The sequence below is a fragment of the Nuphar pumila genome, chromosome 13 (genome assembly GCF_984573655.1).
Source record: "Nuphar pumila chromosome 13, dmNupPumi1.hap1.1, whole genome shotgun sequence".
In the NCBI taxonomy this organism is placed as follows: domain Eukaryota; kingdom Viridiplantae; phylum Streptophyta; class Magnoliopsida; order Nymphaeales; family Nymphaeaceae; genus Nuphar; species Nuphar pumila.
Window position 1 is genome coordinate 7168295 of NC_143261.1, and position 16144 is coordinate 7184438.

General features: G+C 37.0%; 1 protein-coding gene across 1 annotated transcript in view; it reads right to left on the minus strand.

Annotated features, from left to right (window-relative positions):
* LOC149817642 (rRNA biogenesis RRP36-like protein) overlaps positions 1–15735 on the minus strand; it is a 34287-nt gene extending 18552 nt beyond the window's left edge. The window contains exons 1-4 of the mRNA XM_089986530.1: positions 15648–15735; positions 15412–15548; positions 15209–15275; positions 12429–12481 (exon numbers count right to left, since the gene is read on the minus strand). Coding sequence (XP_089842656.1) covers positions 12429–12481; positions 15209–15275; positions 15412–15548; positions 15648–15719 — 329 coding nt within the window. The 5' untranslated portion in view covers positions 15720–15735. The remainder of the gene's footprint in view (positions 1–12428; positions 12482–15208; positions 15276–15411; positions 15549–15647) is intronic.
* Between the last annotated feature and the right edge of the window lie 409 nt (positions 15736–16144).

A 16144-nucleotide genomic window follows, 5' to 3' on the forward strand; every position in this document is an offset into this window, starting at 1 on the left:
CTGTGTTTGTCAGACTTACCTACATTTGAAGATCTTCGTGCTAAGCTCTTACAGTATGAGATGACTTTAAAAGGATTCTCTGAAGGTAATCACAACCCCGTTGGAGCCCACGACGTTCTTGTCACAAGAGTCGCCTATGGTCGTGGACGTGGCAGGTATGAATCTAGAGAAAGAGGAAGTCAAGAGAGGAATGGACAAGGAGCTCGTAGAATATTACCTATTCCTAGTATGCCTCCTAATCTGCAAAGGCAAAGGACAATACCTACCTGCTTTCTCTGCAACAAAAGGGGACATAAAGGTAAATTGTTGGTTTAACTCGCAAAATAGAGGAAAGCAATTGGAGACAAGAAAGGAAACAGATACATTGAAAAATAGTGGAGAAGTCAAAGAATTGTTATTGTCTGCTTTGGCTGAATTAAATATCAAACAGAATGATCAAGGCACTTGGTATGTTGATTCTGGTGCAGCCACTCATGTCACTGGTGATGCTGGTAAGCTCCTAAATCTTGTTCTTTATGTTGGTAGAAATAATATAGTCACTGGAGATGGGTCTCACCACCATATTTCGCACATTGGAAACTTTGTAATTCCTATGTTCAACTCTTCTCTTGCTCTTTCAAATGTCATCCATGGTCCTAATATCAAGAAAAATATTGTTTCTGTCTCTAAGCTTGTAGATGACATTAATGCTTCAGTCGAGTTTACTCCTTTCTCTGTTTGTGTTAAGGACCTTCACACGAGGAAAACGTTCGCTGAAGGAAAACGACAAGAGAATATGTATGTGTTCCAAGAGAATCCTTCATCTGGTATTCAGTCTGTTGATTCCACCTTGAAGCTCACGCCATCATCCTCAGTTCCTCCTGAGAGTGTTTTTAATCTTTCTAAATGTATTGAGCCGAATCTTTGGCATGGTTGTCTGGGTCATCGTAGTAGTCGTTTTATTGATAAGCTTGTTTCAAGTAGTCTTATTCCAAGTCAAGTCTAAGTTTAAGTGTCGACAATAAAAAATGTTCTAGTTGTCTTCAGTGTAAGAGTCATGTTCTTCTTTTTCATTCCATTAATAAAAGAGCTTCAAGACCATTCAAGATTATATGTTAAAATGTTTGGGGCCCGACTCCAGTTTCTTCCATGTCTGACACTAAATATTATCTCATCTTTGTTGATAGCTATTCTAGATACACATGGATTTTCTTTATGAAAAATAAATCTGAAATCTTTAAGTTATTTCAGAACTTTTATTTCTTTGTTCAAAATCAATTCTCTGAGAATATCATTTGTTTCCAATGTGATGGAGGGGGTGAATTCTCCTCAAATGACTTTATTAGTTTCCTCCAGACAAACGGGATAAGTAGGCAGGTGTCTTGCCCTCATAGACCTCAACAAAATGGGATTGCTGAACGAAAGCATCGCCATATTGTCGAGAGTGCAATGAGCATGATGCATGATAGTAATCTTCCAGTTACCTTCTGGACAGAAGCCTTTCATACAACAGTCTATGTCATAAATCGATTGCCCATGAACATCTTGGAAAACAAATCACCTTATTTCTCTTTGCATGGTGTGCATCCAAATTATCATGATTTGCGTGTATTCGGGTGTGTATGTTATGTTCATGTTGATAGTTCAATGCGGCATAAGTTTCAGGATAAGGCCTTAAAGTGCAGATTCGTTGGATACGCTAATGATTACAAAGGCTACAAATGTTATGATCCTGTAAGCAAGCACATCAAAATATCCAGAAATATTGTGTTTGACGAATCAAATTTTGGTCATAATGCTATCACTCCTGAAATTGAAGTTTACCATCCTTGGTTAAACTCAGATCTCTTTTCTAGTATTGATGATGTTTGTTCCTCTAAATGTCATCAAAGAGATGAGGGAAACGTATCTACTGCTGAGCAAAGACCTCAGAAAAGTGTGATTTCTGAGTCACTATCGGCTCCAGAAAGATATAAAGGCATTGTTTACTCTCGACGTGAGAAGGAGATACCCCTCAGCTCTAATCAGGAGCAGAATCCTCCTGTTTTCATTCAATCACCTATTCATAGAAGGTCTACCCGATCTCGACATCCTATTGATAGGTGGGTTAGTTATGAGAATTTTACAATGGATTTCCAACTCTTCTTAGCTTCTTTGGGCAAGGAGGATCAACCCACAACATTTTATCAAACAATAAATTCTAAGAGATGGATTGAAGCTATGAACGAAGAAATGGAGGCCCTTCATGAATGTGGGACTTGAGATATTGTTCCCAGACCCCACGATCGAAATGTGGTTGGATCAAAGTGGGTGTATAAGATAAAGTATAAGCCGGATGGGACTATCAAACAATACAAGGCTAGGTTGGTTGCTAAAGGCTTCACACAGGAGCAAGGACAAGATTATGATGAGACTTTCAGTCCGGTCGTGAAAATGGGCACTATTCGCAGCATACTAGCATTGGATGTTGAACACCAATGGACTCTCGGTCAACTGGATGTGAAAAATGTGTTTCTATATGAAACTCTAAAGGAGGAAGTATACATAGAGCAACCCACTGGGTATGCAGAAGGAAACTCTAAAGAATACGTGTGCAAGTTAAAGAGAGCTATATATGGTCTGAAGCAAGCATCTCGATCTTGGTTTGACAGTTTTTTGCTTGAAGTAGAAAAATATGGCTTTATTCGGTCTCTTCTCGACCATTCGCTTTTTATATTCAAATGCAAAGATGTAGTTACCCTGTTATTGATATATGTTGAACAGGTAACTCTAATGAACATATTCAACAGGTTAAAGAACTTCTGAATCATAGATTCAAGATGAAGGATCTTGGTAAATTGTGATACTTTCTTGGAGTAGCAGTTGACAGGACTGCTGAAGGCATGACACTCACTTCACATAAGTATACCGTCGATGTTCTTAGCAAGGTAGGTATGACTGATTGCAAGTCTATAAGCACACCCAGTGTACTTCATCAGAAACTCAGTTCCCAAGATGGAGATCTGTATGAGGACCCTACAAGATATCGCAGGATAGTAGGAATGCTTCAGTATCTTACCTTCACTCGGCCTTACATTGTCTATTCTGTCAATCAGGTATCTCAGTTCATGCATGAACCACATATTGGGCATATGGAAGTTGTTAAACGCATTCTTCGATATTTGAAGGGAACTATTGGAGATGGTCTTCAATACAGAAAGAGTATGCATGGCCATCACATGCATGAGCTTCTTACTTACACATATGCAGATTGGGCAGGAGATCTAGATGAGCGTAAATCAGTTTCAAGATACTGTATTTTTATTGGCCTAAATCTTGTCTCCTGGAGCAGTAAGAAGCAAAAAGTCATAGCGAGGTTGAGCACATAAGCAAAGTATAGATCAATGGCAGCAGCTACAGCTGAAGTAACATGGATCAGACATCTGTTGACAGAAGTAGGAGAATCGATTTTCAAAAGCGTTCTCTTGTGTGACAATCAAAGTACTATCAACATGTCATTCAATCCCATCTAACACAGTCGTGCCAAACATACTGAAATTGATCAACATTTTGTAAGACAGAAGGTCGAAGAAAAGGAAATTGAACCAGAATATGTTCGGACTGCTGATCAAGTTGTTGGCCTGCTTACAAAAGGACTTATCAAGGACCGATTTTGGATGTTAAAAGGCAAGTTGTTCATGGTTAAAAACCATGTACACCTTGAGGGAGGGTAAAAAGACATCATTCACGACTGGGTCTGGATCTCAGACCCAACTTATCTTGTTTATTAACACATGCTCATTAATGGCATGTTGTAATATTTGTATAACATGTAATGGGTATTTTCGTACCCTAATCATTGTACAGAAGCCTACTTAATGAGAAGCAAAACACGAAGACCTGTATTGGGTTTTCTCTGCAGCCCTCAGAGCCTCTCTCTCCTCGTTCGTTGCTTTCTTTCAAACAATGCTTAGAAAAGCATATATTCATATAAGGGAGAGCTCTATTTATAGAGCCAAAAAAGAGAGAAGAAGGGAGGCAGTCCAAGTAGTTGGACCGCCTCCAACAGTTGTAGAACAATCCAACAGCTAGTTGGACTGCTCCAACAATTTTATTGACTGTAACAGTTAAAAAATAAAAATAAAAATAAAGACCCTAAAAAGTTCATACAGCCCCTACTAGGTTGTCCCTATTACATGATATGAAATGATTAAAAAGCCCCTGATTATATATATATATATAAACATCCATACAACATATTTTAACACTCACTTAAACTTATGATGAGATTATCGAAACTTTGTTAAAAAGAAAAAGAAATTGTGGTAGAGGAAGAGCCTCGGTGAAGAAGACGATACATATAGTAAATCAATCGTCCCCTTCAAGTGTTCTTTCCGAATGTAGTGGCAATCAATTTTGATGTTATTTGTTCGTTCATGGAATGTATGATTCTTGGCTATATATGGACCTCTTGTTGTTACAACATAACTTTGAAGGTTCTGAGACATCAACTCACACATCGGTAAGTAATGATCGTACCCACATGACCTCGATTGTTGTTATAGCCATCGCCCTATATTCAGCTTTTGTGGAGGACAATACCTTCTACTACTTTTTACAACTTCAGGATATAAGGGAATCACCTAAGAATACACAAAAAACCATATTTGAGTGTCAGTTATGGAGATCGCCTCCACAGTCAAAATCAGTATATGCAATAAAATTTAATAATGAGAAAAAGGAGAAGAATAGACTTTTAGATATAGTGTTTTTAATGTATCGAACTATTCTCAACACAATACTCATGTAAACTAAAATAGGCGCATGCTGAAATTGACTTGCAGTATGCACTGGATGCGCAATATTCGGTCTAGTAATAGACAAATACATTAGTGATCCAATATGCTTCTTATAAGGAGTTAGATCATCCAATAAGACTCACATTTTGGCATTAATCACTTAAGAGTGATAGTAGATTTCTCGTTTGTAATCTCTGAACGTGCAACAATATGGGCTGCAAACTTTATTTGAGACAACATATATCCTCTTGGCGAATAGACAACTTCAATACTTAAGAAATATCTCAAGAAACCAATGTCAGTCATATCAAAAGTTTTCTTAAGCATAATTTTAATTTTTTCAACTCCCTTCTTATCACTTTTAGTGATGATCATATCATCAACATATAAGAGCAAAATAACAATTCTAGAACCTGTAGATCTCATAAAAAACTCAATGTCAGTATACAACAACAAACAACAACTACGCCTTCATCCCAAAATAATTGGGGTCGACGATATGAACCAAATAAGAAAATCATTCTGGGTCTTCCACATGAATCATTCTCCTCCAATCATTTCTATCCAAAGTCATGTCGTCGGTGAGGTTCAAAGCATTCATATCCTTTCCTATCATTTCCATCCAAGTCTTTTTAGGCCTACCCCGACCTCTATTAACTAATATATTTTCCCATTTCTCCATCCTTCTAACTAAAGCATCATTAGGCCTTCGCCGAATATGTCCAAAACACCGTAAACGATTCTCTCTCATCTTATTTTCAATGGATGCAACGCCTACCTTCTTACGTATCTCCTCGTTTTGAATCTTATCTTTAATTGTATTTTCACACATCCATCGAAGCATACGCATCTCAGCTACACTCATTTTTTGAATATGATGTCTCTTGGCAACCCAACATTCTGTACCATATAGTAAAGCGGGCCTAATTGTCGTCCTATAAAACTTTCCCTTCAACCGCAATGGCATTCTACGATTGCACAACACTCCCGTTGCACTTTTCCATTTCATCCACCCAACCTTTATCCTATGATTTACATCTCCATCAATTTCTCCATCCTTTTGAATGATAGATCCCAAATATTTGAAACAGTCATCCACCGGTATTTCTTGTTTCCCATCATTACTTCGTTGCTTACTAAACCGACATTTCATATATTTTGTCTTACTCTTACTCAACTTAAAACCTCTTGCTTTCAATGTCTGTCTCCATAATTCTAACTTAACATTAACCCCAGCTCTAGACTCATCAATCAAAACAATATCATCAGCAAACAACATACACCATGGCACATTTTCTTGAATTAATCTCGTAAGCTCATCCATCACTATAGCAAATAGGAAAGGGCTTAATGCAGATCCTTGATGTAACCCAACCGTTATAGGAAAATTGGTTGTCACCCCTCCACAAGTGCAGACATTGGTTACTACTCCTTCGTACATATCTTTAATTATACTAATGTACTTGAGAGAAACACCTTTCTTCATCATTGTCCACCAAAGAACGTCCCTAGGTACTCTATCGTATGCCTTCTCTAAATCAATAAAAACCATATGCAAATCTTTGTTCCTCTCGCTATATCTTTCAATAAGTTGTCTAAAAAGATGTATAGCTTCCATAGTTGATCTTCCAGGCATAAAACCAAATTGATTCTCCGATATCATGACAACCTTCCTCAACCTAGACTCAATCACCCTCTCCCAAAGTTTCATAGTATGACTCATGAGTTTTATACCATGATAGTTTGTGCAATCTTGTATATCACCATTATTCTTATATAGAGGCACCAAAGTATTCTTCCTCCACTCATTAGGCATCTTATTTGTCCGCCAAATCTTTTTAAAAAGATTTGTCAACCATTCTAAACCTTTCTCACCTAAGCATTTCCAAGCCTCGATAGGTATACCATCTGGGCCAACTGCCCTTCTTGATTTCATTTTCTTCAAAGCCTCTGCAATTTCTTTCTTTTGAATCTTGCGCATGAAGTCACGATTCATCTCATGAAAATGAATGGAGAAGTCTCCAAGATCCTGAGCATGACTTCCATTAAATAGCTTATCAAAATAATCTTTCCTTAATCTTTTCATCTTTGACTAAAACCCTTTGCGTTTCATCTTTGATACATCAAACCATACCCAGATCCCTCGATTTCCTATCTCTCATCTTTGCAAGCCTATAAATATCCTTCTCGCCCTCTTTGGTATCCAACTTGTTATAAACCTCCTTATATACCTTATCCCTCGCGTTTCGAACTACTTTTTTAGCTTTCTTCTTTGCTATCATATATTTCTCCAAATTCTCATTATCATGATTCTTACTTAGATTTCTATAACACTCTCTTTTAACCTTAATAGCTAATTTGACATCCTCGTTCCACCATGATATATCCTTACCTAGCGGTGCATCGCCTTTAGACTCACCCAATACCTCCTTAGCCACGTTTCTCATGCAACCCACTATCTTATTCCACATTGATTCTGAATCCTCCTCGAGACACCAATCAGCTTCCTTAACTACCTGCTCTACCAACATCCCTTGTTTAGCTCCTTTCAGTGCCCCCCACTTAATTCTAGGATCTATCCTATGTCTATGCCTTTTGCGGCATTTTTTAAATCTAAGATCTAAAATTAAGACTCTATGTTGTGTAGCTACACTTTCTCCCGGTATAACCTTACAATCGATGCAGCAACCCCTATCTCTCTTTCTATGTAGGAAAAAATCTATCTGACTCGTATTAACCCCACTTTTAAATGTTACTAGGTGAGACTCTCTCTTCCAAAACCAAGTGTTGGCTAAGATCATATCATATTCATCCTTACTAATGCCTACATGTCCATTAAGGTCACCGCCGATTAAAAGCTTTTCTCCATAAGATATCCCTTGTACTACTCCATCTAAATCTTCCCAAAATTGACGCTTAATGGAATCATCTATATCCTTACCTAATACTAATTTAATAAGTAAAATCCTATCACCCTTCCTACGGACCTCAACTACATTATCTATAAACTCACGACTAATAACAATCCCTACTCCATTCCTATTCCTATTTATTCCTGTATACCAAATCTTATATCCCCAAGGTTCTATCACTTCTGCTTTCTCACCTACCCATTTGGTCTCTTGTAGACATAAAATATCAATCTTTCTCCTACACATAACATCTACCAACTCTACCAACTTACCAGTTAAAGACCCTATGTTCCAAGTGGCTAACCTAATTTTATGGTCTTGAACTATCTTCTCTACCCCCACCCGTCTAACAAAGTGAGGGAACCCTTGCCTATTTGACACCATACCCAGGCGCCGGTGTGACGCGTCGCTTCTGGGCGACGACCTAGCAACCCTTGCCCATTTATCACTGCCTCTGGGCCTATAGAGTATAGCGCGTCGCTTAGTAGGGAACGCCCCAACGAAATTCTCATATTGGTTCATATTCATAGGGTGTGACTAAATTTTTTATGTTGGCTGTCACTGGCCTACCGCAACCCTCCTTATAAACTCAGTGTCAGTATAACATGATTTAAATCCAAAATGTAACATAGTCCTACTGAACCGATCATACCATGTTTGAGGGACTTGTTTAAGCTCATATAAAGCATTACGAAGACAAAAAACCATGCTTTTTTCAATAATTAGACTAGGGGGGATCTATATAGACTTTTTCATTTAAATTTTTATTCAAAAAAATATTTTTAACATCTAATTGATATGTAGACAAATTTCTAATGGATGTTATGCCAACTAAAGTCCTAACGGTGGTCATACGAGCTATTAGGGCAAAGGTCTTTTCATAATCTATATCATATTCCTCAGAATACCCTTTTTGCAACCAAACTAGCTTTGTATCTTTCTAGGAATCCATTACTCTTTGTTTTGATCTTAAAAACCCACTTATATCTTATTGTCGTCTTACCCTTGGAAAGATGTTGGATTTCTCAAGTATTGGCCTTATGTAATGCAATCTAATTCTAAGTTTATAGCTTCAACCCATTCTTTGATATCTTTAGCTTCTCTATAGCTGGATGACTCATAATCTGATTGAATGGCTAGAAGGCATGCCTTATCATTGGAAGAAAATGATTCATACAAAACAAACCTACCTGGGGTTCTAGATATTCGTTTAGATCTTCTAAGACTAGGTACCTCTATTTCAAGCGGTTGAATATATTTTTCAAGTGCACATGGATGCTCCCCATTACCACATCTAGAGTAATGTATAAGATCATGAATAGGTTCTCCTCCATCGCTTGATTCATCCTTTGGTTCAATATTATCACTAACTTAATTATCATTATTTTCACAATCATTAATCTCAACATTTGACTTAGGCAACAAGTCAAACAAAAAAAGCATACTCGGATTCTTCCTTAGGTTTTTCAAGATCAAATCCTTTTTCTTTTTCAAGAAAAATAGCATTCCTAGACAGATAAAGTTTTATCATTTTTTAAATCGTAGCATCGATAATCTTTTTGGTTATCGACATATCCAAAAAAATACACATTTAATAGCTTTGGAAGAGAGTTTATCATATTTTTCAAGGGGCACAAAGCATTTACATCAAAACACCTTTAATTTTTCAAATCAATAATAGTTTTAAAAAACTTTTCAATTGGAGACTTGTTTTCTAAGATTTGAGAAGGCATTCTACTTATTAAATACACCATAGTGAGAGCAGCTTCAGCCCAAAACCTTTTTGGAACTCCTTTTGAAATAAGTAAAGTCCTAATAGTTTCAACAATATGACGACGTTTTCTCTCGGCAATTCTATTTTATTGAGGAGTCATAGGACATAATTAGTTGTGTAAAATACCATTGGTTTTTAGTTCAAATTGAAATTCATTTGAAAGAAATTCTTTCATTAAATCAGAGCGAAAGATCTTAATATTTGTTTTAAATTGATTTTTTACAAGATTATGAAAATCTTTGAAACATGAAAACACATCAGATTTGAATCTAAGGAAGTAGATCCAAGTATGTCTAGTAAAATCATCTATAAATGTAACATAATATGAGAATCCACCTTTTGACAAAACGGGAGTGAGACCCCACACATCTGAATACACCAATTCAAAATTTTCATTAGATAAAGAAGTTCTAGAACCAAAAGGTAACATTTTCATTTTTTCAAGTAGACAATCATTACATATATAGTCTTTTTCCTTACAAGATTTTTCCCAAAATGAAAAAGTTGATAGTTTGGATATACTTGGATGCTCTAGACGTCTATGCCAAAAGTTTAAGTCAACCTCTTTAGCATAGTTACAAAAATATTCTTCAGGAAGACATAAAACAATTCATATAATAAAGGCCGCCTCTTATATGGCCTTGCCCAATCAGCTTCCTTTACTGAAGATCCTGCACCCAACAAGCCTTAGATGAGACAAAGACCTTATACCCATAATCAGAGATTTGAGAAACCGAAAAAAAATTTAAATTAAGTTTTGGAATAACTTGAGCATTTTGAACAAGAATTTTTTTTGAATCATTCGAAATTTTAACTTTTCACATTTAAAGAAGTTTCATCGGTGGTTGACACACATGAAAAATATGAATTGGTGCAATCGAAAAGTAAAGATTCATTATGTGTCATATAGAAGGAGGCTCCCAAATCCAAATCCTAAGAGGTCTTACCCGAAGGAGAAGAGGAAGATATGGCGACACCGGATTTAGGAGTAAGTTTTAGAATTTGTGAAACGGACTCTGTAATTTGAACTTGAAGTTGCCTCTTTTTTTGTTTCTTCACGTTTTAGAGGTTCTTCACTCACCACCGCCACCTTTCTTTTGAGTTTTGGACAATCTGGTCTTATGCATCCCGGTTCATTACAAAAGTGACAAATGATCTTCCTTCTTCTTCCATTGTATTTTCTCTCAAAGTGAGGAGGTTTATAGGTTTTTACATAGTTTTTGGGTCTTGATACGACAAGGACTTCATCACTAGTCTTGTCCATCCCAAGTCTAGTTTCCTCTTGACACACTTGGATAAGAGCCTTACTTATAGAATGAGCGAAAGTTCTATGGAGAACAGATGACCCTACTTGCTCAAATTCTGGTCTAAGGCCATATAGAAAGGAGAAAATATTTTTTCTTTCGACTTGCCTTTACCTCATTTCAATTGTCGAGCCTTCCCACTTAGGCTTTAGCATAGCCAATTCGTCCCATATAGGAAATAAGAGACCATAAAAATCCCTTACACTTTTATCTCCTTGTTTGGCAGTACGTACTTTATCTTGGAGATAATATAACTGAGCCATGTCCTTTTTAATCAACATGTTTTTTTAAAACACTCATGCATCACATACTTTCTTGAATTTGATAATATTGGTAGTGATCTTGAACTCTATGGTATTCATGAACCATGAGAGTATTTGATCATTGTTAGCCTCCTAATTCTTTCTTGATATTCTTGTAGATCCTTCGCTTTTTCTTCTTCGGAAAGAGCTTTAATTTGATCTCCTTTCCTTGTTTGTTTTAGTTGGGGTTCGGTAGTGGTTCCACTAACAAAACCTGACAACTCTTTCCCTTTGATGTGGTTTCTCATGGCGGTAGCCCACATGTAGTTGCTTTCATTAAACTCGTAGAAGATGACGGAAGAAGATTTTCTTTTGCCCATGATGACAATCACGGTGAGGAAGAAGACTTTAAGATGATTACCACCACAAAGAGAGCATGACCAAGGTGTCTTTTAAAATACAAGAGCCCTACACTCTGATACCATGAAATGAAACAATAAAAATACAATAGAATGCCACTAAGGGCTACAAGAGAGCACAATTACAATAGGGTCACTAATGGGCCAACCACAATCTTAACGAAGGAGATAATCACCAAACACAAGTCACAAAGAAAACACAATGTAAAAATATAAATTATATTGAACCACAACAATGCTTAGAAAAACGTATATTCATAAAAGAGAGAGCTCTATTTATAGAGCCAAAGAGGAGAGAAAAAGAGAGGGAATCCAGCTAGTAGTTGGACTGCCTCCAACAGACATAAATATGACTGTTGGGAACATTCCAACAGCTAGTTGGACTGCTCCAATAGTCAAATTGACTGTAACACTCAAAAAATAAAAATACAAAAAATAAAGACCCTAAAAAGTCCATACAGCCCCTACTAGGCTGTCCCCATTACATGATGTGAAATGACCAAAAATCCCCTGATATACATACATATATATATATATATATATATATATATATATATATATATATATATATATTAACAGTCAACAGGCTGGCCCAACATGTAAAAGAGGCAGTCCGATCAGGTACTTTGACAGGCTATAGACTGATCAAACCCAGCCCACAAAAGTATTAGACAGAGCTAAGCCTGGTTCTATCCAGTGTCAAGCATGAACCCAAGCTACGCTGCACAGACACAAGATGCAACTCATAACAGCATATTGGACCATGGTTCACAGGAATCAAACCAAAAAAGACAACCCAGTATCACACCTATGTAAATTGCATTACGGGACCACAAGATGCGACTCAAAAGAGATGAGCCAGTCCCATGCACAAGTGCATAGTACCAATGCAAAAATCATCAAACCGCCCCATCATCAATGGAAACCATAACAAGAAGAGAAAAATATTGCAACCAGTAAGGAAAGCACTAATCAAGAGAAGATAATCCTTCACATATTAGTAATTTCAGTAGAGCATACCCCTCCACATCAAGTGTTCCACATAAAGATTCAAAACGTGGGTCTCGCACTTCCTGTCAATGCAAAAGTAAAAAAATTAATAAAACTTGAGAGGACTTAAAGAATTTTCATGAAAAATGCCGTGAAGCATTATAGACCAAGAAAAAGGATTCTTAAAAGATGGAGCATGCTATCTTAAAAGCTTATTGGTGATAATAACAATCTAAACAAAAAAATACGTCCATAGAAGGGCAAAATATATAACTAACAAAAAAAAACTTGTATATACCCTTTTTTGAGATTATATGATTATTTTCAATTGGTGAAAAAGTGGAAAAAATAAATCCATCATAAATATCTTGCATCTCAATAATTTAATTACTCCACAAGATTTCACTCATTTTGCAGATTATGATTTATTTTCAACCTCATGTTATGTAATATTAATCCCCAGTCATAAGAGGTGAGGATAATTTCGTGAATAGTTGAAAATGGTTTCTAACTTGTATGTGTGCTGCTATGACCATGCTGATAACCACCATCTTGATGTTTCTTCTAACCTTAAATCATTGATTATTTTGCAGCGACAGAAGTTTTCAAGAATGAGAACCCAGGGAATGTATTCCTCCTAATGGGAGAAATTCACGCATCCATTCCTTCTCTGTAGTAAAAGGCATGGAAAACAGAAAGAATATAAAGTAGAAGCTTAATGGCAGCCTGAGTGTCATTCTCCTCAGGAAGGAAAGAGTTTTGGCTTTCTACAAGGCAACTTTTACTTAACATGTTAAATAAATATTCAATACTATGTGTCTGCCAACATATCACATTAATCATGGCCCATGTAATACCTACTATAGTCTAGACAAATATCACGGATATTTATTTATTTTCATCCTTAAATTGATTTGTTAATAATCCACAATATATAGAAATATCACAAATTCACCAAGGTGGGGACTTATCTCCACAAAAGACAGGTTCATTGACATCTTTGGTCAGCAAATTGAAGAACTTGCTAACTTCTACAAGATGACTTCACCTAAATTATATGGTAAATCATAGGCCATTCACCATAAGCATCACTATACCGAAACCCGATGACAATGGAGGGGAGGCAATAATGAAGGATATCCGTCACAAGCAACTTGAACAAACAAACAAACAGCCAATGATTAAGACCAAAAGACCATAACATATTATTAACAAAATGAATGTTTCAATGAATTGCATATAACAAGCGAACCTAGACTTAAACTCAATCTACATAGGAAAAGAAGAGAACTTTCCTCATGTGAAAACTCAAGGAAGGTGAATTTCTCTATTCTTGCTTTGTTCTCAAGCCAACTACCCCCAAAACAATCCTTCTTTGAAATGAAACTCCATAATTAATAACTTAGATCAAAAGTAAGTCAAATCATAGGATTGGATCAAATGCCTACAAGTTTGGCATCCTTGTGCAACTCTTCCAATTGCAATTTAGAAAACTGTGCAGTACATGCAAAACCAGTATCAAAGGATGGAAATGGTGGTCATCGAAGAATTCAAATGGATTTCAAAAAGTTGATGTGGCAATCCATTTGACTAAGATCCACTCTTTTGAAACAGATTCATTTGAACCAAGCTCGCAATCTGTAACACCAAGACCATTTAATCATCTTGGACCTGCACACCTACTTCCACGTCCTGCCTTAACCATGTAATCCCGCATTCTGTCCACATTACCAGCTGCTCATCATAGGGTCTATCTATACCTTGGAGTATCTCTATAATGGTCAAACTTCATCACTTGATTGGATCATATTTGATCTAGCTTGAATCAGATCAGTCCACAACACCCTAAGCCACGGTCCTGCACCCTCCCTTACCGCACCAATGTGTTCTGTCCATATGTTGTAGGGATTACTAACATATGTTGTAAGGATTACTCATACATAGCAGACATGGTGTACATCGATCCAACCATTCTGGTTCATATTTGGCATCAGAGGACAGATCAAGTTCAGGTTTACAGGGTGTCCAATGGAACCGACAAAACATGTTTTGGATAAAATGCATATAGAATTTAGTATGGGTTGTAAGTTTTACTTGTTTGTAAGTCTCTGCCAAATCGCATATATGTGAGTTCACATGTGTTTTTAAGTGTAAAATGTTGGTGAGTTAAAATTAGGCTTATTTGATTCTACTTCAAGCGTATTTTACCCAATACACATTTCTTCCAAAATGTGCAATAAAAAACCACCTCAAGTTTTGTTTGGGCTGTGTGCTTCAACATTGATAAGCAATCAATCATAATAAAAGATCCAACGAAGACTATAATTCAATAAGAAAAGATTCTTTCTGATGCATTCCCTTGAACGAAATTATAAATCACCTTAGAAAATATGATCAAATGAAATGCTTTCTCATCCACCTTGAAGCATTCATCAACAGAAAATCTACAATACATGCTCACATGGCTCTAATACAGCTTCTTGCACCTTGAATCGACAATATATAGCAAATTAAAAAACCACACAAACGGCAATTAAACAGACACCAACAAGAATCAAACGTTCCCTCGACTAATTCACATTCTTGGGTACCAAAATTGATCCAAATTTCACATAATCGTAGCCCACTATTCCAATAGAATCACACCAGTTATCTAAACTTTCGCCAATGGTATATGTAAGACGACGCTAATCATACAGAGAATGCATTGCGAAGAATGCCACAAAAACGGGTCATAAATCTCCCAGGTAAACTAGACAGAGAGCAGAAAAAGAACAGGATAATGAAATAGAAAGAGAGATCTAACTCGCCCTTTTCTGCACTTGGACCACTTGTCTGAGCCTTTTAGCCGGCTTCTTGCTGCTAACCTCCATCGGCCTATCACCACCGATTCCATTAAAAGAGAGAGAGAGACGAAAGTAATTCAACATTACCACTCATGAAGATCAACAAAATGTTGAACCCATGGACTGAACAAGAACAAAAGCCAAAACAAATAAAGAGAGAGAGGAACCTGTTCTTGTTGGCTCTAGCGTGCTGCTTCTTGGTCGAATCGGTCTTGGTGGTGGGTACGGAGACGAATCCAGTGGAGCGAGCCCTGTGGAGCTCTTCGAAGCTAAAATCTGCGAGCTCTTTCTCGATCTCTTCCTCCTGAAACCCATGAAGCAAAGCATAAGCACAAACGATAGCAGAGCAAATGCGTGCAATCAATTCCTCCCACACATACACAAACACACACAGGGAACCAACCTCTTCTGAGGAAGAATCCTGCTCCGACTCGCTCTGGTTTACTAGTTTGGGATCCTTTTTGCGGGAAGACATGGCGTCTCTCTCTCTCTCCACAGGCTCTACAACTTAATCGGATCTGACCTAATTGGATTCGGATTTGGATAAAAAAAAGATAAAACCAAATCCGAATCCTACTAGTCTATAACCCATATGGCCATATATACACTCAATGTAATTCGGATCTTAATCGGGTGTGGGTTTTAGTCGGAATCGGATTTGGATTTCAATGCAAAATTAATACCAAATCAGAATTTGAGTTTTTATCGCATCCAAATTTGGTTACCGAATTTGACTAATCGGATTTGGGTCGGATATTGGATTATGTTCAACCCGTTGACATCCCTATGTACCTTGGAATTAGGGGTGTTACTGGGTCGGGTTTGGTTCAGGTGAAACCATACTTGGACCCAATTTTTGGGTATGGTATTGAGTTTGAATCCGGATCTAATGTGGTCCAC